Genomic DNA, 26760 nt, shown 5'->3' on the forward strand with positions numbered 1-26760 from the left:
GTGGCAACTGGACCTCCCACCCCTCACTTGGGGCTCGGTCGGATGGGCCGGTGCGCCCGAGTCTCATGTACAATAGATTTCTCCCTAGATTCTCAGTGATCTGCCGGTATGGATGGCTTTGATTTTGATCTTATGATCGAATCGATAAATCGAGTCTTTACTATCCCGTTCGAGCAGGCATATCGACCGTATGCACACAATTGAACAAGCAGGCTACTACCGAATACGTCAAATTCGCTTCAACTTAATATACAGAATATCAGGAGTTGTTGAGTAAACGCAGAACGAAATTCTTATGCAAGACACCCCGAAATTGCATGGTAAGCGTACAAGGCTCGATCAAACCCAAACTGCAGATTTATGGTCGCGTGCACAGTACTAAGTTGAAAGTCTGACAAGAAAACCGAAGAGGTACTAGCCAAAGAAAATAGGTCATATTTGTTTCGCCATGTCATCATGAAGAGCAGAAGGGCCTACAATAAAGGCCAAATCAGACTCCGTAACTCAGGTAGTTGAGACGCTCAAAGGAACTTCTTCGGCATGTTCGCACGGCGACGCTTGTAGATGATGTAGGAGCCAGCAAGGAGGAGTTGCACTGCGATGACGAGACAGATGAAGAAGCCCATGCGAGGGGTTGAGGCAGTAATGACTGTTAAGGCAGATCAGCTGATAATGTCCCAATCCACATGCTTGTTGGTCAAAGAGAAACTGAGTTGTATGGAGGAATACGCATCGACTGCTTACCATTGAGAATTGTGCCTTGCAGATTCTCAGCCAGGCTCATGTGCGAGGACCTCAGGGTCTCGTGCAACTGATTGAAGCGGTCGCGGTAGTCTTTGCCTTCCAGGTCACGCTGAATGTTCTGCAGCAACTGCTCGATCTTCTGCACCCGGGCATCAAGATTGGCCACCTGCTCCTTGGTAGCCATCTTCTGAAGAAGCTCTACATGGCGATTTTCCGCTTTAGAGGACTGGCTGCTGACGTCGCGGGCAATGCTGTTAGTGGCGTCATTGAGGCTTTGAATACGGCTGCTGAGATCAGTGAGTTGGTCAGAGTTGACTGAGCGGGGGTCAACGGGACGAGCCTGTCCTTGGTTGACAATCGGTTGCTGGTTGGCTTGCGGCTGAGCAGGAGGTGCTGCGTTCGTTCCGGAAGCGCTAGGTTGCACGACGAACTTGAAGATCTCGAAGGAGTCTGGGTTCTCAGGAGTGGCTGCCGTTATGCCGAAGTTGTTACCAGTAGGAAGGGCGACCTGCACACGGTTAGAACACCAAGATAGATGGCAGAGGAGTTTGAAGGACCTTGTTCGTTGAGAAGCAAAGCTTATCATCCACGGTGACTTCAAGAACAGCATTAGTGTGCTTCAGGCGCACAACAGAGGGACGGCCGAGGTTTCTGTAAGCATAGTCGCAGTGTCCAAAAGCCAAACTGTCAACGCTTCTATGGCTCTTGTAATCAGTCGTTCCGTCATTTAGGAAGCCTCGAATGCTTCCACCCTAAATCAGAGTCAGCGTTACAGAAGACTGATTAAGATGAGGCCTGCGTACTCTTCCTCCATGTGTGTCAATGACAAGTGCAAAACCGTCAAACTGGCCAGCAGTGTAGATGCTAGAGGAGCCAATCTTGCTTCGTCCATCTTTCACATACCATAACTGGAGATTGCCACCCCCCCTCTCAACACCAGTGGCTCGAAACTGAAACTCAGCTGACCATTCTGGCTGGGATAGGCTATAGCTTGGTCAGCTGCCAGTACATGAAGGAGTGAGCAGAATATTTGAGAGAGGAGTTGTGCTTACGGGGACTGTGACCAGGCATAACCTCTTGTGTTTCCTGGGTAGGGGGGAGTGAGAATGAGTTTGTTGGAGAGCTAAGATCCGGTCAGCTTCTCTGAGTTGACACATGGCAAACAAAGGGCATGAAAGAGCGCACAATCTGAGGTGTATGGCCCTCTCCCCCAACCTGCCAACCAGGGATGGAATCTCTGTCTGGCGATATACTAAGAAATCCATTAGAAAAGATGTGATATATGCGTAGTGGGAGGGCCGCGTACGTATGACCATAGCCAAAGCTAGAGCTTTCTATCACAGACTGCGCTGTAGCAGCAGCGACGAGGAATGACAAGGTAGCTAAGCTCCTCATTGCAATTGTTTATCCGGGAGGTTGATGCGGGGACAGGGGTGTGTAGAGAATGAAAATAGAAATTGAGAAACGGGAGACGACTGAGCGAACAAAACAGAATCGAAATCCTCAATTGTCGAGATCTACAATAATAGGCGACAGAAAGATAAGACGACAGCTTGTCGATATGGTCTTCACTGATTCGAAGGAGCTCTCCGATTCAGCAGCGCGGAGACGATGCGCGAGGTGGTCCACCCAATTACAATGGCGATCACACAGTAGCGGACTTCTCTGGCAACAGAAACAGCAGCTGGGGAGAATTCGACGAAGTGTTGGATTTTGAGGTTTGAGAGAACGATGGAATGACGAACTCCCACGTCCGAAGCTAGATCCATTCAAAATAAATTGTCGCAGGTGTCTAATCAGTTTCAGAAGCTCTACCTTTTAAAGGGACACACTGTCCTTTGGAGCTCCGCTGTTGTTCATCATGTCACGTGAAGATTTTCCCCAGAATCACCTCCCGCAATGAGCATTTCCATGGACCGCAAGATGATTCCTGAATCTTTGAGCGCTCACCCTCCCTGAACCAAATTCTTTTGACTGCGCATCATGCGCTACAGCTCTAATGGCTGATATTTATCCTTCGTTGGCGCAATGCGCAATCGTCGCTACGGCTTTCAAGATTCTACTCTTCCCCGCCTAGTGAGTTCCTGCCGTGGAAAGGAAGCTGAGGATGGAGTCAATTGAAAGTCGAGACTGACGTTCCTTTGCGATATTATGCAGCAAATCAACTGACTTTGAAGTGCATCGGAACTGGCTTGCTATCACACACTCGTTACCGGTTAAGGAGTGGTACTACGAGGTTCGTTGGGCTCTTCCGCATAGTCTACACACATTTGACAATGCGCTGACGGGGAGGATTGCCAATAAGAAAACATCAGAATGGACCCTCGACTATCCGCCCTTCTTTGCAGCTTTTGAATGGCTCCTATCGCAAGCGGCTCGCTATGTGGATCCTGCAATGTTGGTCGTTGAGAATCTCAAGTATGGTTCATGGCAGACCGTTTATTTTCAGAGAGCCACTGTCATTTTTACTGAGCTTATCTTGCTCTATGCTCTGAACCGGTGTGCACCAAGTCAAATCTTCTAACTGAAGAGACTGCGACTAATGGAGGGTATCATAGGTTCATCAAATCCGCACCTCAAGCCAACAAGCACCTTGCGCATATCGCAAGTCTTTCGATCTTTTTGTCGCCTGGGCTGCTCATCATTGACCACATTCATTTCCAATACAACGGCTTTCTGTACGGTATTCTCGTCCTATCGATCGTTCTGGCGCGCAAGCAATCAACCCTTCTATACAGTGGTATCTTGTTCGCGGTCCTGCTGTGCTTGAAGCACATCTACCTTTATCTTTCGTTAGCCTACTTTGTTTACCTGCTGAGAGCCTACTGTCTGGATCCGAAGTCCGTCTTTCGACCCCAGTTCGGCAATATCTTGAAACTGGGCTTGAGTGTCATTGGTGTATTTGGCATAGCTTTTGGTCCATTCGCTCATTGGAACCAGCTGCTCCAACTGAAGGACAGGCTATTTCCATTCTCGAGAGGACTGTGCCATGCTTACTGGGCGCCGAATGTCTGGGCGATGTATTCTTTCGCAGATCGTGTGCTAATTACGCGTGAGTACAATCATTTTTCGACTGCATCTGTGCAGATTTACTCACCATAACAGTCGCTCCACGCCTGGGCCTTCCGATCAACCATGAGGCTTTGACGAGCGTCACGCGTGGTCTTGTCGGAGATACATCCTTCGCCGTTCTTCCAGAGATCACGAAGGAACAAACATTTGCGCTGACGTTCTTGTTCCAATTGGTAAGCACTTCCTACACCAGCTCGACACTCGATATCAGTAACCTAACCGGCGCGTAGCTTCCCTTGATAAAGCTCTGGCTTCATCCGGACTGGGACACGTTCATTGGTGCTATCACTCTATGCGGTTATGCTTCATTCTTGTTTGGCTGGCACGTTCATGAGAAAGCTGTTCTCCTGATCATCATTCCATTTAGCTTGATAGCGCTCAAGGACCGACGCTACTTCAGCGCATTCCGACCCCTCGCGGTTGCAGGACACGTTTCACTATTCCCACTTCTTTTCACAGCAGCTGAATTCCCGCTTAAGACTGTGTATACCGTGTGGTGGCTGGTTCTTTTCCTGTTCGTGTTTGACCAAGTCGCCCCTGTTTCCGAGCGGCCGCGGATTTTCGTTTTTGACCGCCTGTCCCTGCTATATCTGGCCGTGGCTATCCCGTTGATTATATACTGCTCATTGGTGCACCAGCTCATTTTCGGATGGGACCGGTTTGAGTTCCTTCCGCTGATGTTCATGAGTAGCTATTCTGCTCTGGGGGTAGTCGGCAGTTGGGTCGGGTTCCTGGTCGTCTACTTCACCGCATAATTTTCTCTTTTCTTAGAAATACAAATCAAATATCTAGTGGTATACGTTCTGTTCTTCTTAGACACTGTACCCCTCGTACACATGGAAAATATCGTTCCAGAACGCCGAGTACCCCGGCAGAAATGATGTAATGAACCAGAGCTTCGTGTTTGCTCTGTTTGCTCAAACCACGTGTTTTGGAGATTGACCCACTTGATCACCCCAAAAAGCAAAGTTTATCAGGGGCTAATCTTGAAAAGGTTAGTCTGACCTGTTCTGATCTGAGCTACCTCTGGTTTTTCACGATGTATGAATTTCTTCACACAGCTGCTAAGGCAGAAGTCGTTGTTGACATACATGAGTGCCGAACGCTCTCTGAGGTCATATTATTCTTGAATGTTGATACTCAACCATTCTGTGGCTGCATAGCCTGCTTCGATATGAGCTGCTTGCGAGGTAATTACGTCATTGGATCTGATATTCTTCATGTTGCACAGCAGATTGCCTCGGCGGGAGGATACAGCCGCAAGTTCGGATGAATTTTGCGCTGTGTTCCCGCTAAGCTGGAACGGCGAGCTTTTGGAATAGGCAGCTCTCATTGGACGCGCATCCTTCCTTGATAGATCTCTCGGTACTTGTACGTCAAGTGGACGGATTTGGCCATCTAATATGGCCGATCATGTAAGCTGGAGATATAATCGTCTGAAGCTCTAGTTACTGAAAATAAGTATTTCTCTCCGACGGCACACAATGCCTTTGCAGCTGCATTTATTTCATCAGATGGAGGCTCGGAAGTAATCCAACAGAGAGGACATGGTCGCCTGTTAAGCATCGTGGTATCGCAGATTTGCCCTTGCTTACCGGCTTGATATGAATTCGCGTCATCCAAGCCAACTGATCAACTTGGATTGGCTAAACAGGCAAATAGATACAACGGTCAAAGGGAGATGTCCCATCTGTGCTTGACGATTAGAAGGATTCCGTTAGTAGTGGGATATCGTCGTTTCCCAGTCGCAAAAGAATTGCCGGGACAGCCACTTCGAAGCTGCGACGTTTATATCAAGTATGATCCGCGCGTGCGAAGTCGCAAATAAGCAGCGTATGGGTGAGATTAGCGGGAGGAGCCTATGAATAGCAACAAGGGAGTCGATGAACGTACAACAGGCGTCAAAGATGAGCGTTGAATCGTGGAGTTGAAGTAGCACTGGTTCATCAATACATACCGTCGAGGGACTGAGTACGCGAGTAAACACTTGACTCATTGGAGCGGATTTCTGAATAGAAGAGCCATGAATGAATTTGGAGGTGGCAGGTGGCTGAAACTGATTCGGATGAGAGAAGAATGGCATGGGTTGGAACTATGGTGTTAGAGGAGTGAGCGATTGAATCTAGCAGTATAGTGAGCATTCTGTCAAAAATGGTAGGAGTTTTCTTAAAATATTCAAGGCATAACAGGGGCTAGTGCATAAGTTCAGAGTCATTGAAGCCGGCAGCTCTCTATACAACCGTAGCTGAGGAGAATAATATCATCAATCATACCACATGACACCCACTATCTCAGAAAGAAGGCAAGTTCTGGAGAATAACGCTTATGAGGACCACTCTACAAAATTTCAAAATCGTATTCGATAATGGGTGGTAAGCCATTGAGGCTGCTGATGTCCGTTGTTTATCTCGGTCTCCCATAGTCCCCGCGGAGGTCCGAGACCAGGTATCTCTCCCGCGTAATGATGGTCATATTAGTGCAAAGGAATTTTCAAAAAGCAAGTCAAGGAAATTCTCCTATGTCTGACGAGCAGATAGAGTGCAAGAACATTTGTGGTTGAGGTCAGTGTGACCGAACTCGAAAGAAATAAAAAATGATGGCGGGAGATGAGGGTAGGAGTAGGCACAGGCGTGGAGCAGCAAACCCAAGAGAGAGAGTAGGGAGCACTAGACTACAGCCCAGGTACGGGTTAGCCTTGTCCGTACCGTACTTTAACGGTCGAAAATACTCTCCGCCCGACGCTGAAGGTCTTGTCCGGGCCCCGTCCTCCTCCTCTGGGCCAATCACCGTTGTTGTATGCCTCTGCGCTCGCTCTCCCACTCCATCCTAATTCCTGACTACTGGGCCTCTTGCCGCAATGATCCTCAAATGTGATGGGCCCGGTTCTGCCGTCGCTTCTTTTGGTCGCGGCAACCGCCTCTCCGTTCTTCTGCTCTTCACCTCTTTTTCTTCTCCTCTCTGCTCCTCCGCCTCTACTATCCTCACCTCTTCGTGTCTTTCTCTTACCTTTCGCGCCGTTTTTGTTCCCCGCACGACTCTTAGTCTCTTTTCGATACCTTCCTTTTTGGACGCCACTGGCGAACCCACGTCGTGTCTTGTTGCTAGGTATAATTGTTCCGTGCCTAAACGTCCAGCGAGATCGAAGACGCGTCCATCCGACGGTAAGTCGTGAATTCACAGTATCTCAGCCATATCCTGTCCCACCTACTCGCCTGGTCCACCCTGGAACCAATCTACATATTGTTAAAGCTCTGAACGTCACTACTGAGCTATGTTTGGCGCAATGCACCATACCTGGATTCATCCTCTGCCGAGGCGACTGCTACATTCACGATTTTCTATAATTTGCTCGGATCTGCTTTCCTGTCTTCGCGCGCTTTTCTGCCTATTGCTGGAATCTCCCATGGTGCTCATATCGCTGATGGTTAGCAAGGCTCCCTAGCTTGCCGATCTTAAAGTCTTCACTCCCTGCGACCTATGATAAACTAGCGCGGCGCTCTTGTTTTCGAGGATCATGGTCGGTCGAACAAACTTTCGAAAAGCTCGCGAGCGCCGAGGGATATTCGGGGCTGACGACATTCTTTAGGTACTGTTCAAGCGCAAACCAGTCCAGTACCTTCCACGACCTGTTATTGAAGATGACAGTTCCGAGGCATGCATGCTCCATATATGAAATGAAGGACATCCAGGGATCTTTGCTTACGACGGGCGCAGGTCTGGGTTATCCCAGAGACCAACGAGGTCTTCACGAACTATGAACCATACCTTCAGCGAATGGATTTTTACAAGCAAAAGCGATTTATTTGCGAGATTACCGGTCATTCGGGGTTGACATTCTTCGAAGCCCTTAGGAGCGAAGTACGTCAGCTGATTCTTGTGGGTTCGGTCTATAATTCAGCTTGCTAAAACCTGTCCATGAGCAGATGGAAGAGTCTCGAGAGGTGAACAGCGCGTTTCCGGATGCTTTAAAGGAGCCCATTCTACGTAGAATTCAGTTTTCTACTGTATCTCGGGTCGATAACCTTGGTGAGTTTCAACTCGCTTGTGTTCAGAGAATTGGAGCTGACGCTGTGTCCCAGTGGATGAGATCTACGAAGTGAGTGGCAGCTGATGATGTCCACCTTGACCTTCCCTCGTTCAGACTCGCTGATAACTGGCAGGAATTTAAGCAGGATTTTTATCCTGGGGAGCCCGTCCTGATTCTGCTTGAGGACAACACCCGTCTCCATGGCATGATCCGAGACAAGGCGAATTTCGCGGAGCAGCGCTATCCCGACGGAACACTCAAAACTCCAGCCTATGCAACATATCTTGTGAAAGTTTTGGACCGTCCCAATGAGGAGGCTTTGTTAGACCAGGACCACATCACTCGTGATCGCAAGACGTTCACGAAGCAAATGTTGCGCGCTTTCATCAAAAACAATGTCACTAGGGAGTCTTGGAACGGAGCTCCGTGGCTGGTCAAACCTTCAATCGCGGAAGAGTATAAGATACCGACCGACGTGCCCAAGCATTTGCAGTATGGTGCAAGGGTGGCCGAGAAAAAGGCCCAGAAAAAGGCGGATCAGGAAGGATTTTTTGGGTTCTTTTCATCCCAACAATTGCCGGAGCTGAAGCCTGCAGCCAAGGGACAAAAAAATAAACTCTCGCCTCAGGATCTGGTGCGGTCGAAGGAGGCTCAGTATTTGGAGTATCAACGCTCGCTCAATGGGAATCCCACCTTTGTTGTGTCCCATAAGTCCCCCAACGCTCCCTCCCGCCCTCTGAAACCCCAAGACGAAAAGAAGTCACAACCCGCTCCTACAGTCATCGTCAAGACCGAGCCTCCTAAGCCGCCGACTCCACCTCCTATCAAGTATCCCATCGAAGATCTGGAAATTCCACCGGATCGCGAGAAGAAGAAGCAACGACCGCCGCTGAAATTTCTGGCAGCCGATGAAAATGATGACCCTGATGATGAAGAGCTCTTGCATGACAAGATAGAAATGCAGTCAGTGGGCCTGCTATTGGAGACTTGGAACACTCTCAACGTTTACTGCGAAGTATTCCAGATAGACTCGTTCACATTTGATGATTTTCTTCAGGCAATGCGCTTTTCGTCGGATGAAGTGGAATGCGAACTTTTTGTGGAAATCCATTGCGCTGTTCTGAAGAAGCTCGTCAACGCCGAGAACGACGACGAAGGGGCCGTACAAGTCTCATTGCCGGACCTCCCTGATGTTGAATCAGATGATTCCGAAGCCGATGAGGAGGATGAGGAGGAGGAAAAGGAGCCGTCCCCGGAGCCTGAACCTGTTGTGACGAGAATGACAACGCGGAGTAGCTTGGCCAAAGCGGAAGCGGAAAATCTGAAAGCACAAGCGAATCGTAGCCGTGCAAACACAGAAGATATTAAAGTTCATCGTGCAGCGGAGGTGTTTGGAGACTACGGTTGGATCGAACGGTTACGGAAACGAGATTTCCGTCACGGTGGATGGCAGATGGTGATGGTCGGCCTTCTGCATCAACTGTCAGCCCGACCACGGATGGAAAAAGTTTGCAACGATATTCTCAAACATCTCGCGCCACTTGATGCCGAGCCTACCCAAGAAACAGTGCAATCCCAGTACGCCATATTAAACGTCAACCTCCGCGTCCAGGCTCTTCAAATCATCTGCATGCTGAGTTTGGAAACGAAGGCTATTCGAAACTACCTAGAGGAGTGCAGCAATCAGATGACCGAGTTCCGCAAAGAAAAGATCGAGTACCAAAGGGCTCGGAAAGTAGCGTAAGTGCCTCGACGACCCTCACAGCTCCTCTGATTAACCATCTTCCCCAACTGCAGGCTCGAGGAACTCCGTCGATTGCATCAAGAGCGGAAGGCGCTCCAACCGGAGCAAGAAAAATCACCGTCCCCAGTGCCTGAATTAGAAGCTTTGGAAGATTCCAAAATGTCCGGCGTGGACGGCGACTCCGAGCAGGTCATGGATACAGAGGATGACGATGCGCCGCAGCAACGGTCGCTCCGCGGGGGGTTAGACAGGATTCTCGAACGAAAGCGAAAACAAGAAGAGGAGCGGGAGAGAAAGGAGCAACTGGCCAAGCAGCCCAAAGGATCGAAGCAGTACCAAAGAGTCTTGAAGAAGATCGAAGACCAGAAAGCCATCATTGAGAAGCTGGAGAAGAAGATCGAGGTGGTTGATAATGATCTAAGAGAAGCGGATTGTCCGCGGACTAGGTGCCTTGGAAAGGATCGTTTCTGCAACCGATACTGGTGGTTCGAACGCAACGCGATGCCATATGGCGGCATGCCCAACAGCTCAACAGCGGAGGCTCATTATGCAAATGGTCGCCTTTGGGTCCAGGGTCCAGATGAGATGGAGCGCGTGGGATTTATCGACGTGCCGGACGATCAGCGGAGACAGTATCAGAAAGAATTTCACACTACCCCTGCAGAGCGCAAGAAGAACGAGGAAGGGCCTACCAGGCTTTCTGCTGCCCACGAATGGGGCTATTATGATGATCCAGACGCGATTGACAAATTGATCGACTGGCTGGATTCACGAGGTAATCGCGAGTCCAGACTACGCAAGGAGCTTCAGCTACAGCGCGACCATATAGTCAAATACATGGAGTGCCGGAAGGAGTACCTGGAGCAGACAGCCGAAAGAGCCGAATCCGAGGAGCTGCCGACAAAGCGAATGACAACGCGGAACAAGACCTACGTGGACGACCACAAGCATCGCTGCTTGAAATGGCGGAACACGACAGCCCTGTCGGAGAACGGCCATCTACATGTTGACCCTTCACGGCCCTCAAAACGGGCCAAGAGAACGACGGACGAACCCAAGGACATCAAGGCGACGAATCGGCAGGGCAGACCGCTGACTCGGCAAGGTACGCGCTACAATTTCTGAGCAGCCTTTGACTTGCTTTTGGCGGGCACTGGATTGGCAGGCGTTTCAGGGCATTTCTATTTCGAGTAGGCATTGGATGAGCAACGAGCGTGTTCGCATTGCGCTTTCTTCTACACACTTTAGCGACGAGACCATGAAGATTTGGGTTCATTTTGATATAACACTCTGGAAGAGCATCGCATCTAGAGCAAGGGTGAAAGGATTGATTGCCTGGGGCGATTTGGATATTTTGTAAATACATGTTGCGCTTTTAGCGCCAACCCCTGCATGCAAAAAGACCTGTGTTCCATTACTCTAGAACTAGGTCCATAAGATAACATAAAAATAATTATCCACTCAGTTTTTACTCTCCTCTTCAACAATGAGTCCAGGATGACAAATGATTCGGCATCGGTTGGGTTGGCCACCCCCAGAACATCCGCCGCCACTCGGATACCGTCGCGTAATGGGACGGTATCGTGACCAATGTTTGGCGCGCATCGGCAGGTATCGGCATGTCAGAAACGTAACGGCTTTATGGTCTTGTGTGCTCCTCCGCCTGCGGACCGACGTCAGTGAGGGCACATTATTTGGCAGAGTTGAGGGCATGCGATCTTCTACGGTTTCTGTGTTAACTTGCTTTTACAATCCTTCGAGTACGTTGCGCAAAGATCTATAGATTCTTGCCACAATATTGTGAATCTAGCTCACTTGATTCCTGCGAGAGGAGCACCTTTCTGGCCTCGATTTCTTTTTTATCAATGGCCGCGATTACCCGGTAGCCCGTGACATTCTTCTCAAAGCCTCCCCCACACCTGAACTAGGCCTCTTGCCTGGATTTCGCTTATGTCGACAGCATTTCCGGACCATGGGAGTCTCGATCAGTCTCTTGTCGTATCGAGCTCTGGACAACACCACACCTTAAGGACGGAAACAAGCGCACAAGGCGGTCATCACATGGAACAAGCTGCACAGTCGAGGCCCGCTCGACAGGCAGTCGCGAGCGATATAGATGCCGCGGCCTATGCGAACAATCATGTCAATACCAGCTCGTCAGCGCCTGTGAAGCAGAATGGCCGACTGGGTTCTAAGGAGTTGAACAAGCGGAGTCTGGATTATGTATTAAGGAGTGGGCTTGCGGGGGGTCTGGCGGGTTGCGCGGTAAGTCAGGGTTTTCTTTATTCGAAGAGGACTTCCTCCAGTTCATGGATAGTCAAGGCACTTGGACTTGGGACTGGTTGATGTCGACAAGGACTGACATTTCTGGATGCATAGGCCAAGACGGTTGTCGCGCCGCTCGACCGCGTGAAGATCCTTTTCCAAGCGTCTAATCCGCAATTCGCAAAGTATACAGGTAGCTGGTTCGGCCTTGTATCAGCGGTTAGGGATATCCATCGACACGAGGGTGCCCGAGGTCTTTTCAAAGGCCACTCCGCCACGCTTCTTCGAATTTTCCCGTATGCTGCTATCAAATTCCTCGCATACGAGCAGATTCGTGCCGTGTTTATTCCCTCGCGGGACAAGGAGACGCCGTTTCGCAGACTCATCTCCGGGAGTTTGGCGGGTGTCACGTCAGTGTTCTTTACATATCCGTTAGAATTGATTCGGGTGCGGCTAGCCTTTGAGACGAAGAAGTCCACACGGTCGTCGCTGGCAGGCACGTTTCGACAGATCTATAACGAGCGGGGTTCGCTGCCGTCTGCGTCCAGTGAGTTGGCCGCAGCCAAAGGGACAACAGGCGCTGTTGCGGCTACTGCAGAGAATGTCTCTTCTGCGGTGAACAAGGTCGTTCCTCGATATGGGTTAGCCAACTTCTATCGCGGGTTCACACCCACCCTGCTCGGCATGCTTCCATACGCGGGCGTTTCGTTCCTCACACACGATACCGTCGGCGACTGGCTTCGCTCTCCTCTCCTCACTCGCTACACTACCATCCCAGGATCTGATCAGTCCTCGCACGGCCGGTCGCAGAAGGGGTCACGACGGCCGCAGCTCACCGCTGCAGCGGAATTATTCTCCGGTGCTATCGCCGGTCTTGTGTCGCAGACATGCTCCTATCCTCTTGAGGTCGTTCGACGCCGAATGCAAGTTGGTGGAGCCGTGGGAGACGGACGCCGATTGGGTATTGCGGAGACAGCAGGCAAGATATGGCTCGAAAAGGGTTTGCGAGGGTTCTTTGTTGGCTTGACAATCGGCTATATCAAGGTGCTGCCGATGTCAGCCACGGCCTTTTTCACATACGAACGATTAAAGTGGTCATTGGGTATCTAACAGGTGAAGCCATGACGACGAAGCCTTTTCCTATGTTTTAGATTCCCACTTTACGCGTAACTTTCTCACGGTTATGCGATTCAAGCGTTTCAGTCGGCCTCTACACTACCTGTGATTTTTTTTTTTCTTATTCCACTCCCGCACTAGACCTCGAGTGAACGGCGTCTTGAAGTTTGTTTTGTCATTTTGACTGTTGTTTTCTGCATGGGTGAACGGGATCAGCACTCAGCACATATTTTGATGAATACCTCTACCATTTTGAGCATTTTGTTAGATCGACAGAGCCAGAATATATCATTCATACGCATATGTATATATGAAATATCTGTTATCCTACTTTATTCCATGATACACTCGCAGTGTGCCGTATGATGTATGCATTAAATTATGGTCAGACCAGATGCTAAATGATTGGCTGCGCACCGGGATAGTGCACGGACCAGTCGGCGGAACAAAAAAAGTTGCATGAAGTTCCAGAAACCTCGCAGTAATCAGAAATAACACCACCAACCAACCGCAGTATAGAAATTTAATTTCCGCTCTTACGCCGAACTGCAGAGCAAAGATAGCAAAATGACGACTCGGAAAAGAAACGATTTCCTAGACATCGTCTCCGACGACGATGAGGGCAGCGACCGCGGCTACGACTCCGAGGCCGCGGAGGAGAGCAAAGGTCGATTCGCAAAGCGACGCAAGACACACACGCGTGCAGACGATCTCAGCGACGAGGAATCAGACATCGGCCGCTCAGAGTCAGACGATGAGTCGAAGACCAGGCTCAAAGGCAAATCCAAGTCCAAATCCCAAACAACGGAACGCAGCAATGACAGCGACGACGAAGACCAAGCAGACGACGGAGAGAAAATGCAAGTAGATCAGTACCTCGACACAACGGCCACGCACTCACCCTCACAATCACGATCGCAATCACCGTCCACATCCAGCGTCAACTCCAAACAGACAAAATTGAAGAAGAAACCACTCGATAAAGTCCGGCCGCCCAAGAAGAACAAAACAGGCGTCATCTACCTCTCCTCTCTCCCCCCGTACCTTAAACCCTTCGCTCTGAAATCCATGCTTGAAACCCGCGGCTTCGGACCCATCACGAAGGTCTTCTTGACTCCCGAGGTGCCATCGAACTCCGCCCCTCGCCGACGATCCAATAAGCGGAAATCCTACGCTGACGGCTGGGTGGAGTTCGCCTCGAAGAAGACGGCAAAGATCTGCGCGGAGACGCTGAATGCGACGATCGTCGGCGGGAAGAAGGGCGGGTGGTACCATGACGATGTGTGGAACATGAAGTATCTCAAGGGCTTCAAGTGGGCGGATCTGATGGAGCAGGTGCAGCGGGAGAGATCGGAGAGGGAGGCGAAGAGGCGGATTGAGGATACGAGGGCCCGGAAGGAAGATAAGGTGTTCTTACAGGGTGTGGAGCAGGGTAAGGTTCTACAGGGGATCCAGAAGAAGAATGAGGAGAAGAAAAAGAAGAAAGGCGAGTCGGGGCCCGGTGAGGGTGACGGTGCTGCTGATGCGGCTGCGGCTGCGTCTGACCTCAAGGTCCGCAGGTTGTTCAAACAGAACGAGGTCAAGATGGGACGGGATAAGGTCAAGGATATTTCTACGTTGGAAGATGATGCGAAGCGCGTGCTGAGTAAAATCTTCTAATCTGCATGCACGCCGATACATCATTCATAGATATCCACTACTTGCAACAGGTTCCTTTTGTTCAAACTCAGGAATGTAGAATGTATTCTATATATCTCCATGAGAAAACTTTTGATTGCCCGGGTATTGTTTGACCTAGAAGTCGAAAGCACATGAAACCTTGATTAAACGCCAAAATCCGTCAATGCATTGATGGTTAGCTCAATCGAGAGCTCATTCGTCGTCATCCACGTTCAGCTCGTCAAAGTCGTCGAGCAACTCTTCCATGCTGATCTTAGGCGCTTCATCATCGCTCTCGTCCTCATCCATATCCATGCCACCAGCACCGCCTTCGACTTGCATACGATCAGTCGGCCGAGCATTCTTGTTCTTGTACAGTTGCAGGGTACTACGCAATTCTTGGTCTTCTTCCACATCCCGCAGGAACATTTCAAAGTCGGCCTCCATGCGTTCGCGTTCCTGCTCTTGCTTGCGACTGATCGACGCACCCTGCTGCTGCAGAGCCTCCTCCTCATATTCGCGAGCCATGCGCTTAAGTCGCCAATTGCGAGTCTTCTTGTTCTTCTTGCGAGCATAGTGCTTCTTGACCAGTACAACGTCCGGGATAGTAGAGCTGTATTGACTGCTGGCTTCGATGGCTTCGAAATTAGGGTCGTTGAAGTTTGCGCCGGTGAGATGGTAACCGAGTACAGAGTCACCGACATGCAGAATTCCGCCCAAGTGCGTCCGAGTGAAGTAGGTCTGATTGTTCGAGCCCAGGTCTGAGGCACGCGCAACAGTCGCCTCAGCAAGATGGAATCGTCCGTTCGAACGGCCAACGGGCTCGATATCCATGATGATAAATTCCACGAGCTCGGCGACGTCCGCAAGGTTCTTGAATGGTGCTCTCCAATACACTGCAGTGGGCACTTCGGCCGTCTGAAGCGTGTTTGGATCAATCAGGTTGACTGAGGTGCTAACACGGTGGCAAAGGGCCAATGGAGAGATGTTGCCGAGGGACCTGGCCAATTTGATGGGAAGAGCGACCAAATCGTCTTTGCAGATAGGAACCAACTCGACCGAGAAGGTGAATTTGTATGACTTGGTCGAAGTGTGGATATCCATAGAAATCAACTCCTGAGACTTCTTGACTTTGATTGGCGTGACGGACGACAGGAAATCAACCATCTTTTCGGCATGGTTCCTCTGGGCAAAGAAAAAGTCCAACCCATCCTTTGCTTCCTTGATGTTGACCGTATCTTGGTGAGCGTTGTGCTTGAGAATCAATTGTTCCAGGTAGAGGAATGTTCGTTTATGAGGGACCTTCTGCCGCACTTGGACAGAACTAGAGACGTAGTTAGCAAGAAATCACTAATGTCGCCGGACCAAAAGCTACTCACGCTCGCCATGTATTGTGTGTATATGACTTCGCGCAGTCGGGGCATTGCTGAGCATGAACGACATATTCAACTTCAAAAGCTTGCTGAACAATGGTTCCTTGGAACGCCTCCTGCTGAATTGTGATCTTGACCTTAATACGCCTCGAGTGGGGTTCGGTCCAGATGAAACTCGCGTCAATGATTCTAACTTTGTTCAAGCCCCTAAGCTTGCGTAGACACAGCGCCAAAAGCTCTTTCGATTCAAGTGCGGCGCTGACCCAAGCAGTTGGGGGCTGAAGCCATCTCTCACAATCTCTGCAGAAATGAAGGACAGCTTCGCGGGGGATACCCTGGCTGATATCGACTGTCAATCTAACACAATCTTGACAGAGAGCGCCCGCCGATGTTGTTCCGTCGATAGGAGCTCCACAGTTGCAACAGAGGATTCTAGAGAGTCACAAGAGTCAGCCGAAGTTCACAGCTCATCATAAAACTCTTATTCGAATGCACGGAATGTGAGGGGGACGACTTACGTAGCAGAGATTGCCTCCTGAGGAGCCGCAAAGGGGACTGGGGCATCTAGATCCATCGACATCTTGAAGCCCTTAATGAAAAAAGACTTGAAATACAGAGAGCCCAAGAAGAGAACATAAACTCAGGGCCATAAGACTCTTGAGAGGATGATAAATGAGTGCCTTTGCCCCGCGGAGGAAACATTTTTTTTGATGTGTTTGTCTGCTTATCAAACCATCCCGCTTGGTCAGCAAGTGGTTTGCACTATTTGCACTACCGGGAAAGAACTGAATATCGGCCATGCATATCGCCATCGTTGAGCAGTCCCCTGACCTCTCAACTGGTCCCAGTTGATCATACTTCAAATGAATCGGATATTGTCCAAAGGCCCCAAGGGCCTTAGCGGACTGTTGCTTGCATGTCCATCCAATTCGGGCCGTTCGTTCCTCTGTCGCTCAACTTACAATGTCAACAGTCGAACCTTCTGGTCTGCACCTCGCCTTCTCTCCGAGGACTCCCCTTCCAGCAGTCAGCCATTGAAGCCTGATCCAAATGACGGAAATGGAAATACTCACAGAACTACCTCTACGGCGTCATCTCAACATACACCCTGGTATCTCCAGGAAGGGACGCCGATCGACGAGTCGCGCCAAATTTCCTCTCGAGACCAGATCCCGGAGCTCCCTGAAAACCCACCAGCCATTCTGCCTGTTCTCCTTGACTACGTTTTCAAAGATCTTGGCTTGGATGAACTCAGATTACTTGACCTTAGAGGTCTCGAGACACCCCCGCCCATTGGCGCCAATGCCATCATGATTATTGGCACCGCTCGTAGTGTGAAACATCTAAATGTTTCCGCCGATCGTCTATGTCGCTGGTTGAGAAGCACCTACAAGCTCACACCTTATGCGGATGGCCTGCTGGGTCGGAACGAACTCAAAATCAAACTTCGCCGTAAGGCTCGACGCGCCAGGGTCGCCAGTCGTGCTGGAACAACGGTCGACGAGAAGGATGACGGAATCACTACCGGCTGGATCTGTGTAAACGCAGGCGTCGTTGAAAACTCTCCGATCGAGGAACAGGCGTCTCGGAGGGTCGAGGGGTTTGGTAACATTGTGCGGGGCACTCGAGTTGTAGTGCAGATGTTCACGGAAGACAAGAGGGCCGAAATCGACCTTGAGGGCCTTTGGCTAGCTACCATTGAACGCGATAGACGGCGGAGACAAGTTTCGATAGACACCAAATCAGACGCGCCTCATGAAGAGGTTCGTGCTTCTACACCAGTCAAAAATTCATCCTCTGACCATGTTTTCGGACTCCACTTCAGGTCTTCGGCGAGCCTTCCTCTGGAACAAAGAAGGGGTCTACACAGCAAATGCCGGCTCCTCAGTCCTCAAACTGAAGACAACCAAGACGACGCCTTCAACGACCGCTTGGATGTGTCTCCAGATTCTATCTCCACTCGAGCTGACCAACTTGCCGCCAACTGTACTTGTGATAAAGAAGTTGCTACTGATTCATTGCTTGAACACCTGTCTGGATTACCTGATGACCAAGCCCTGAGTGAACTAGGAGCTGGACAGGAAGACAGGGACTCGACTCCCTTTCTCCGCCGGTTTTACGATGCTCTTTCGCAAATGTCAGCCGAAGCAGCGGCAGTGGCTCGGGTAAAGTTGTTATGCACGGCCATCTCTCGACGCCATCAGGGATACAGCAAGGAAAGCCTTTGGAAAGCTTTCACGACTTGTAACTACCACACCTATTTTATATCCGACGAACTGGGCATCGAAATCGTTTCAGCGATGTTAACGGCACTACCGGCTCACGAGGAAGGCCCCAAGGCTGCTGGGGTGCTGCCAGAAGCCGACAGAGAACTCGCTCTTCGCGTCCTGGAACATCTTTCTCTGCGAGGGACTGACGTCCTTAGTATGAAAGTGTTCCATTTGATATACAAAGCGGCCGGTCATCCGACAAACCTTTCTGGTGAAAAAGTCATAGAAGATGTAACAGGTACCGCCAAAGTTCGACCTACTTCGCGCGTAGCGAAGTTAATTGAAACCCTCGACATCCAGTTTGACCCAGAGGAGGCTCGCAAACTTATGGTGTCTATGTTTCGCAACGGAGACTACGATGGGTTTTGGAAAATTTGGCGCAAGCTTCCCCTGAATGGCAGCCCGCGTACCTTTGCAGACTATGAGATGCTTTTCCGGCTGCATGCAGAGCTAGGGGACGAGTGTCGCTCCAGAGACTGTGTTTCCACCTGGGTGCCCATGATGAGGCGTGAACATCCCCCGATTCCACTCAGGGGACAAGTAATGCAGGATATTATGTACTGTATCCTGATTGCAGAGCCGGCCATTGACCGGATGGCAGCAGCAGGGTCAATGAGTAACCTGGCACTAATCTGGAACGACTGTAAGAACAATGCGCCGGCGAGAGATTGATATGGTTCTGCGGAGCATATAAATGTATTATAAGCCTATATACCCGTGTAAATTAAGAGGTACCTGGCTATGAAATGTTCCACATTGTTGTTGTTCTGTACATAGTTTAGAGTGTTGTAGTAGACCGAAAGGCCATATCGCATATGCCCGACGTTTGGCCGATGAACCTCGGCTGCTAAGGCCGGCGTCACGACAGCATCTTCCCCAGACTGGCGGCGATTCTCCGCTTCTTAACAACTGCATTGATCTGTAGCTTCAGCTTTAGCTGTTTGATGATGACTAACTACTGTCTTCACGATGGAATACCTACCCAGTCTTCAGCAGGAGTTTGACGAGCTCAAGCCGTCACTTTTCGGTAAGCGAACTGACCTTAGATGATTGGACTCAAGAACCTCAACTGATTCAGTTTCACAGAACTCCTCGCTGAGCAACAGCTCTCAGATCTCCTACCTCCTTCACTTCGATATCTCCTCGCCGTCGCTACACATCGTCATCCTCGCTATCTATTACGGATCCTAAACTCATATGACGAAGTCTACGCACTCCTGTCTCTCATTGTCGAACGATACTATCTCCGTACCTTGGGTGGTTCTTTCACCGAGAACTTCTACTCTCTTAAACGAGAACGAGTCTTACGGACCAAGAATGGCGAGATTCCCCGGGCGCAGCTCGGCGCGCCAGGCCCCGTGCGCGAGTCTCTTAAGCTGCGGTCGTCGGATGTGTGGAAGAACCTTTTTGTCATGGTCGGAATCCCCTATCTGAAGCGCAAGCTGGACGAGGGCTACGACATACACGCCGCACCGCAGGCGTCGCTGATTCTGAGCGGGGGGCCGCGATACAATCCCAGCGACGACCTTCCTGCACGCCCAACAATCCGCCAGCGGCTGATGTACTACTACAAATGGTTCCTGCGGAACGTCTACCCCTCCGTCAACGCCGCATACTACTTCTCCATCCTAGCCTTCAACCTCGCCTACCTCTTCGACAACACGAAATACTCCTCCCCTTTCCTATGGCTCATCGGCACCCGAATTCGCCGCCTAGGCGCCGCCGATCACCGCGCCATCGCCGCCGTCCTAGACGCTAAGCCCAGCGCCAGCGCTGCCTCCGCCCGCTCCCGCCCCGGCTCCGGACTCCTGGGTCTCCTAAGCCCGCAGAATCTCTACCCACAACTCCTCGCCTCGCTGCGCTACTTCCTCCCGGCATCGATCTTCGCGCTGAAGTTTCTCGAATGGTGGCACGCAAGCGACTTCTCGCGCCAGCTGGCGCGCAAGGCGACGGAGGTGCTCGATCTTCCTGCCCCCGTCGTCAACGGCATGGTTCCGCCCTCAGAAAGAACCAAGAAAGCAGATTCGCAGAAGAGCAAGGAACCCGCCTCGAAGGACCTCAAGCCCGCGCTCAAAAGCCCAAACCGCCGGATGCAGCCACCCATCTCGGCTACCTCGTACCTACCTATCTTCACCGTTCCTCTCCCGCCCGCGGACTCGGATAGCGCGTCTGCCTGTCCGATTTGCCTCAACCCGTTGACGAATCCGACGGCGTGCCAGACCGGCTATGTATTTTGTTATGTTTGCATCTTTCACTGGCTGAATGGGGATCACCAGCGGCAGCTGGATTTTATGAATGGCGAGAGCGCGGGCGCTGCCTGGGAAGATGAGAATGAGGACAGTGAGGATGGTGCGAAAGACAAAGAGGACGGCCGTGAGGAAAAGAAAGTCAGCCGGGAGGGCAAATGGGAGAGTGGCAAAGGGAGATGTCCAGTCACAGGACGGAGGGTGCTGGGGGGTACTGAAGGGCTTAGACGAGTTCTAATCTGATTGTCATGAATCATGTCGAGAAATAGGTGTACGATGCATCTAGATGAGCTTCCTTCGTCATTATAAAATCACGTTATATATCAAGTAATCCAACCGACGATTATATCTAGGGAAGGATGTATCTGGAATCTAATACTGGGAGAAGCCCGCTACACTAATTGCTGTCATCCTGTAGACAACCCTAATAATATTAACGACACGGGTATATGGGATTACTGGACGATGTACGGCTTCGCGCCCTCCCCAAAGATCAGATGCGGTCTCTCCGCTGCGATCTTCAAAATAGTCTGCGCAAAGACCGAGTTGGCCCAAGCAAACCAAGGACGCGTATATTCTTTGATATTGTTGACGTTGATAGATTCGTGGACAAGACCCAGGAGACTTGAATTACGGACAAGGTCGATGCATTCGGTGATCTCGGCTTCAGAGTCGCTTGTCATCGCTTGAACCAGAAGTGACATTGGCCAAGCGTTATGCAAACCGACTACATGCAGGTCATGGTTGGCGTCTCCTTTGTTCATGGAAGGGTAATAAAGGGAATGGGATGAACTTACTGTGAGGTCCACCGATGCCATGGAACGCGGAGCCTGTCAGATAATACGGGTTGCCGGTCTTGTCAAGAATCATCTTGCGCGTGTTGCGATAGACGTGATCTTTCTCATCGACGTAGCCGAGCAGAGGCAACGAAAGCAGGGACGGAATGTTGGCATCGTCCATGAGGATCCGTGAACCATAACCGTCCACTTCGAAAGCAAACACATCGCCGTACTTTGAGTGGTGAACGACCCCATGGTCTCTGACAGCGTGATCAAGCTCCTCGCCCCGCTGCCGAAGTTTTTTGACCAGCTCCGCACTCCCTCCTGCCGCCTTGATCACATCCGCGGTTCTCTTCAGCTGGACAGACATCATCGCATTAGGCGGGATGAAGTACCCGAGAATAGTAGCGTCGTCACTGGGGCGAAATGCGCTTCGAATGAGACCCGTGCCATTATTCAATGGATTGCCAATGCCCTCCAGGCTCAAAGTTTCAGTACCCGCGGTGGTTGTGCGCTGGAACGTGTACTGGTTGGTGACGAATTGGCCCTGTTCGTTGAACGTCGGCTGTGACTGCGCATCCAAAACGCTGAGAAGCGTGTTCAGAGCCATGTACCAACGGTCCGTGAGGAATTCCGTTGATCCCGTGTTTTCGAAGAACTGGGTGCCCAGCGCCAGAAAATGTGCCAATGAATCGAGCTCGTACTTGCATTCGAACACAACAGAAGGCTCATATGCCGGATGGACCTTGTCGTCCTGCCCATTCGGTGTCGGCTTCAGGCCACTGGGCGGAGGGGGTTGAAAGGCATTGCAGTATGGCGATTGAATGACAAACTCAGCCTGGGTGTTAATGGCACCCAAAATGAGGTTGTGGAGGGCTTTGTCCTTTTTGGCTAGAGCCTGGTAACCTGCCAATTGGTTCGTGGAGTCGCGAAGCCATTCTGCATTGATATCGCCGGTCACAATGAAGCTCTGTGGTCCCTGCCATTGAGCACCGTCCTTCTTAGCCTTTTTGGCCGCTGCGGAGCCATCGGTGTGCCATCTGATGGTCGTGTCCAAGGTGTTTGGAAATGCATTTCGAAACAATTGAGCCAAATCCTTGTCCACCATACGGGATGTAACTTCGTCAATAACTTTCTCCACTTCTGGAGATGAAAAGGTGCGACATTCTGTCGCTGGCCTTTGGAAGGGTAGGTTCAATGGACCACCACTGTACGGAGGACTGTATTAACGTGAGAAGATTTGAATTAGCTCTTGGTCACTCAAATCGCGTAGAGAAACAGAGACGTAGCGACATACTGCGGTATAGTCGAGTATGAGACATAATCAGGACAAGCTCGCCGTAGAATGGCGGGCTCGTCTCGAAGCCCTGCGGTGCCGCTGGCTTGAAGACCAACTGTCAGGGCAAGAAAAAGGGCCGACGAACGAGTCATAGCCGGCTGAATGCTATCTGATTAACCTCGTCTCAACGTTGAGAATGTGAAGTTATTTCGAAGGGGTGAAAGTAATCTCGACGATTCAAGGATTCAATAGTGTCGCATTGGCGATTGTTTATCAACAGTCGTGTCCGCTGTATGCCAGACGGGGAAGTGATGGACACAAATAGTCGAATGCGGACATGCGCTTCGAACCGGTTCGAAACCCAATGCTCTCCCAATGCCCTCATATCCTTTATATTCGCCCGGAATTTAACCGAAGTCTCCGAGTCCCACGGTAGCATTGCAAAGGATTGTTGCAATTCAAAGATAGGGGAACCGTTTAGAATCGCTATTTGTTCATCCCCGCTCAGGATGCCGAGATCGTCATAATATGCGGGGGGAACCAATAAGCTGGTAAATACCCATGGCGCTGCGAGATGCTTCTGTGGACTCGCAAGTTCTACTAAAAGAAAGACATTCGACATAATTTACACGTGCGGTGACTACCTATGCTCTAGAGCATGGCTAAAACAGCTTCTTTTGCTGATTTTACATCATCGACCACTCTACTTCTTGGAGAAAAACGACATGATGTTGCCTTGACCGGCCTTTCCTCCGGCCTTGCCTTTGGGCGCACTCAAGGCCGGCTTTTTCTTAGGCGGTGGTGCGGGTTCATCCTCCGAGAATGACTCCCATGACGGCTCTTCTACGGTCACTGGTGAGGAAAGGCAGGTTAGCGGGGTTTAGAGTGTCATCAGATGCAGCGCACGGAGGTTCTCACCAAGGTAGCCTTCCTCGTCCTTGACGGTCTTCTTTTTCATGACCTTGCGCCTACCTCGTCGGCGGCCTCCTGACACTGTTATCTCTTCCCTGGGTTCCTCCTTGGGCGGTGGCTGGTCGATGGTTTTTTCTTCCTCTGCGGGAGGTTCTGGAACATCTGCCATCTCCTCATCTTCATGTTCACACTAGTTAGTATCCATCAAATCGTAGTGTCGTATGAAAAATAGAGCCAATTTGCGTACCGTCGTCATCCTCATCCTCCATCATCTTCCTGAGCCTCTCTTCTCGTTCTTTTCTCGTCTCACGATTGTTGGCCGTCGATGACTTCCCGGAGTCAGGGAAGAGTTCTTCGGGTTCCTCCTCATCAGAGGCATCCCCTAGAACCACTGCTATCTATTAGTTCTTGCATCAACACCCGGAAGTGGCTAATGCTGAGCTTACCATCTTCTGCACCGCTAGGCTCGGCCTGGTAACTTAATCAGCAGCTGTGACTTCGCAACACAAAGTTGGCAGGGGTGCACTGACCGATTCGGCACCAGAAACAGCAGGGGTCGCTGATCCTTCTTTCTTCTGTTTTGGTTTTGCCTTCGCAAAAGAGCTGAAGAGGTCGCTCTTCTCCCTCTTCAAAGGCGCAGTCTTCGCGCTAGGTTTGACGGGTGGCTTCTCTTCAGGCTTTGGTTGAGATGTAGGTGCTGCGTCTTCGGCCTTCTTGCTCTCCGACTTCACTTTTTGTGTCGCTTCTTCCTGTGACGGGCGTTTCGAGGGTGCCGCACTCTTCGGGGCGGGCGCTGCTGCCGGGGGCCGCATGCCTGTTCTCCTCTGCGAGACAGAAGTCAGGCGATGTCTTCTTCAGATCAATGGCCACTGAATTTCAGGAAAGATACCTTGACGTTCTTGTTTTGAATCATTCCCCATTGCTTTCCGTATTCTAATGGATCTTCATGAGCATGGGCGGCCAGCATCTCTCGATGGACGTCGGTGAGCACGTTGAGGTCCTGTAAAACCGCGGGCTGTAAGCTATATATGTGTATTGATGATATTGACTCGAAGGTCGACTTTGCGTCTACATTCAAATTAGCGACAAGCCATCTCCGCTTAGTTTGGTCTTCACTTGCCATCTAGATCTTCTTCGCGCGCGAGAATTATCGAAGTCGTTGGTACATCGTCGGAAGCCGCATCCTGATTTGGCATCGAGCTAGGTAAGAAGGGGCTGCCCTGCATGACATCGTCTCCATCGTCATGGTTCTTAGTATGAACACCGTTTGTATCCTTCTCTTGTGGTTTCCGAGTCCCGGTAATAATGTAAGTCGCATTCACACTCTGCGGCTTCTTCTTATTCTCGGTGTGGTGAAAATCATATAGCATTCTGGAAGCGTTAACCATTCTGTATCAAGCGACGAGGTCGTAGATAGACGAACTGTTTGGCCAGGTTGCCATGGACCTTGAGAGCTCGACCTAACGAGCGATAGGTGACCTGAATCGATTGAGTTCTCCGGAGCTCAAAGCACAACTCGGATCTCACATACTGTACGACGCTCGTTGAGAACATTCTCTGCAAGGTATTTCCGGTAATCGGCCAGCGCCATCTTCGCTCTTGCAGCTATTTGCGCTTCTGTAGCTTGTGTCTCTTTGCGGATAGAAGCTCCGATCATTTATGGTCCTTCCCCGAGCGACGCGTCTTAAACCACTTTACGCGTATCAGTCAGCCGGTCTTGGCGCTGCGCCTGCTGATAGCAGTACCCATTAGTCTTGACTTTCTTTCTCAGCCTTGACGATCATACAAACATCGTCTTTCTCCCACGCCATAAGGCGCGGCAGCTTACTCCGATCCAATGGAGCAGACATTTGACCTCCCCGACTCCACAGACTGGTTGGACACGCCGTTGTCGCTCGTCTCGCCGCTGGAGTCATCTCTCCGCTGTCAAGTCTGCAAGGACTTTTTCGACAACCCCGTCATCACCTCGTGCAGCCATACGTTCTGTTCGTTATGTATACGACGATGTCTAAGTACTGAGGGTAAATGCCCAGCCTGTCGGAGCTCGGATCAGGAGCTCAAACTGCGGCGGAATTGGGCGGTCCAGGAGTTGGTGGAAGCTTTCCAAAATGCTCGTCCGAGCATGCTCGAGCTTGCGAGGAAGGCCGCTAACTCGCGTGTGGATGAGGAGTACGCTACGGGTCAACCTGCGACGAAGAAGCGTAAGGTAGATCAGGAGGATGGTCCGGATGCGTCTGGGTCTGAGGGGATACGGACAAGGTCGCAGAGCAGAAGAGGGAACAGCCAAGCTGAGCCTGTTGTGGTGGATGCGATCGAAGACGACCAGGATGAGGAATATATCCCGGGTATGTTATTATACTCTACTTGACCAAGATCCGCTCGAGGTTGGAGAAGCCATGGCGTCTGATATGAGCGTATCTAGAGGACGGTCTGGTCGCATGCCCTATTTGCGGCCGGAGAATGAAAAATGAAGCAGTTTTCCAACACTTGGATATTTGCACTGGGGACCCAGCTCCTTTAAAACAAGCATCCTTTGGGTATGATGTCTCTAGAATGGACTATACGATGCAAAGTATCTGACTCCTATTTTATCCAGTTCTCTGCAGCCCATGTCCCCAGCCTCACGCAAGTCAAAAGATGTCACAGACAAACCACCAGAACGGCTCCCGACCATAAACTATAGTCTGCTGAAGGATAATGTTCTCCGCAAGAAGCTCAAAGACTTGGGTATACCCAACTGGGGCCCGCGACCCCTTCTGCAGAGACGTCACACGGAGTGGATGAATCTATGGAATGCGAACTGCGACTCGAAAGCACCCAAGTCCAAACGAGAATTGTTGCACGAATTGGCTGTATGGGAGCGCACCCAGGGTGGACATGCTGCTCCATCATCGGAATCTAGCAACACAGTTATGCGCAAGGACTTTGATGCGGCAGCGTGGTCGAATAACCATGGTGACGAGTTCAAACGGCTGATTGCGAATGCACGGAAGAGAAAAGACGCTGTGATTCGCACAACAATACCTCAGGCGGCTCCAGCTCAAGACGGAATCTCCATGGCTTCGGCACCTGAGCAGTCGACGGAAACGTCAACACCACCAGAAGTTGCAGAGAGGTTGCAAACACAGACAGTACCTGAAGGCACTTCAGTTGCAACTATTGCTGAGAATGAAACTCAGACGATACGGACCCCTAGTATAACGCAGGTAGTCAGTTCTTCTCCAGAGTAGTTCACAGGCCGGCCTTGTGCACAGAGACTGCCCCTGAAGAAGCT

General features: G+C 50.8%; 10 protein-coding genes across 10 annotated transcripts; 6 read left to right on the top strand and 4 right to left on the bottom strand.

Annotated features, from left to right (window-relative positions):
* Positions 1-521: 521 nt before the first annotated feature.
* On the bottom strand, positions 522-2139 carry ALT_3425 (uncharacterized protein; the record flags this gene model as incomplete). The annotated part of the gene is made up of 7 exons (XM_033556557.2): positions 522-649; positions 745-1252; positions 1302-1496; positions 1548-1728; positions 1797-1867; positions 1930-1996; positions 2051-2139. 7 exons carry the CDS (start codon positions 2137-2139, stop codon positions 522-524), a joined length of 1239 nt encoding a protein of 412 aa, XP_033412448.2.
* Positions 2140-2743: 604 nt separating this feature from the next.
* Positions 2744-4571, top strand: ALT_3426 (dolichyl-P-Glc:Glc1Man(9)GlcNAc(2)-PP-dolichol alpha-1,3-glucosyltransferase ALG8; the record flags this gene model as incomplete). Its single annotated transcript, XM_089599575.1, has 5 exons — positions 2744-2820; positions 2902-3243; positions 3303-3796; positions 3850-3989; positions 4047-4571. The coding sequence occupies 5 exons, from the start codon at positions 2744-2746 to the stop codon at positions 4569-4571; spliced, it is 1578 nt and encodes a 525-aa protein (XP_089455913.1).
* Positions 4572-7590: 3019 nt separating this feature from the next.
* Positions 7591-12962, top strand: ALT_3427 (uncharacterized protein; the record flags this gene model as incomplete). The annotated part of the gene is made up of 7 exons (XM_033556555.2): positions 7591-7674; positions 7740-7842; positions 7896-7912; positions 7977-9583; positions 9641-10692; positions 11548-11852; positions 11967-12962. 7 exons carry the CDS (start codon positions 7591-7593, stop codon positions 12960-12962), a joined length of 4164 nt encoding a protein of 1387 aa, XP_033412446.2.
* A 573-nt stretch (positions 12963-13535) lies between these two features.
* ALT_3428 (RNA-binding ATPase activator ESF2) lies at positions 13536-14627 on the top strand (the record flags this gene model as incomplete). Its single annotated transcript, XM_033556553.2, has 1 exon — positions 13536-14627. The coding sequence occupies one exon, from the start codon at positions 13536-13538 to the stop codon at positions 14625-14627; it is 1092 nt and encodes a 363-aa protein (XP_033412444.2).
* A 213-nt stretch (positions 14628-14840) lies between these two features.
* Positions 14841-16580, bottom strand: ALT_3429 (ribosome-binding protein NMD3; the record flags this gene model as incomplete). The annotated part of the gene is made up of 3 exons (XM_033556552.2): positions 14841-15951; positions 16007-16432; positions 16519-16580. The coding sequence occupies 3 exons, from the start codon at positions 16578-16580 to the stop codon at positions 14841-14843; spliced, it is 1599 nt and encodes a 532-aa protein (XP_033412443.1).
* A 283-nt stretch (positions 16581-16863) lies between these two features.
* Positions 16864-18942, top strand: ALT_3430 (RsfS/YbeB/iojap family protein; the record flags this gene model as incomplete). The annotated part of the gene is made up of 1 exon (XM_033556551.2): positions 16864-18942. One exon carries the CDS (start codon positions 16864-16866, stop codon positions 18940-18942), a length of 2079 nt encoding a protein of 692 aa, XP_033412442.2.
* Positions 18943-19239: 297 nt separating this feature from the next.
* Positions 19240-20759, top strand: pex12 (ubiquitin-protein ligase peroxin 12; the record flags this gene model as incomplete). The annotated part of the gene is made up of 2 exons (XM_033556550.2): positions 19240-19297; positions 19357-20759. The coding sequence occupies 2 exons, from the start codon at positions 19240-19242 to the stop codon at positions 20757-20759; spliced, it is 1461 nt and encodes a 486-aa protein (XP_033412441.2).
* Positions 20760-20971: 212 nt separating this feature from the next.
* Positions 20972-22726, bottom strand: ALT_3432 (glycoside hydrolase family 125 protein; the record flags this gene model as incomplete). Its single annotated transcript, XM_033556549.2, has 3 exons — positions 20972-21243; positions 21314-22515; positions 22593-22726. 3 exons carry the CDS (start codon positions 22724-22726, stop codon positions 20972-20974), a joined length of 1608 nt encoding a protein of 535 aa, XP_033412440.2.
* A 551-nt stretch (positions 22727-23277) lies between these two features.
* Positions 23278-25143, bottom strand: ALT_3433 (uncharacterized protein; the record flags this gene model as incomplete). The annotated part of the gene is made up of 9 exons (XM_089599576.1): positions 23278-23426; positions 23481-23663; positions 23734-23877; positions 23933-23957; positions 24017-24310; positions 24376-24486; positions 24653-24857; positions 24910-24965; positions 25018-25143. The coding sequence occupies 9 exons, from the start codon at positions 25141-25143 to the stop codon at positions 23278-23280; spliced, it is 1293 nt and encodes a 430-aa protein (XP_089455914.1).
* Positions 25144-25323: 180 nt separating this feature from the next.
* rad18 (E3 ubiquitin-protein ligase RAD18) lies at positions 25324-26716 on the top strand (the record flags this gene model as incomplete). Its single annotated transcript, XM_089599577.1, has 4 exons — positions 25324-25471; positions 25520-25831; positions 25909-26023; positions 26083-26716. The coding sequence occupies 4 exons, from the start codon at positions 25324-25326 to the stop codon at positions 26714-26716; spliced, it is 1209 nt and encodes a 402-aa protein (XP_089455915.1).
* Positions 26717-26760: the final 44 nt, after the last annotated feature.

The sequence above is a fragment of the Aspergillus lentulus genome (assembly GCF_001445615.1).
Source record: "Aspergillus lentulus DNA, contig: Alt08, strain: IFM 54703, whole genome shotgun sequence".
NCBI lineage: Eukaryota > Fungi > Ascomycota > Eurotiomycetes > Eurotiales > Aspergillaceae > Aspergillus > Aspergillus lentulus.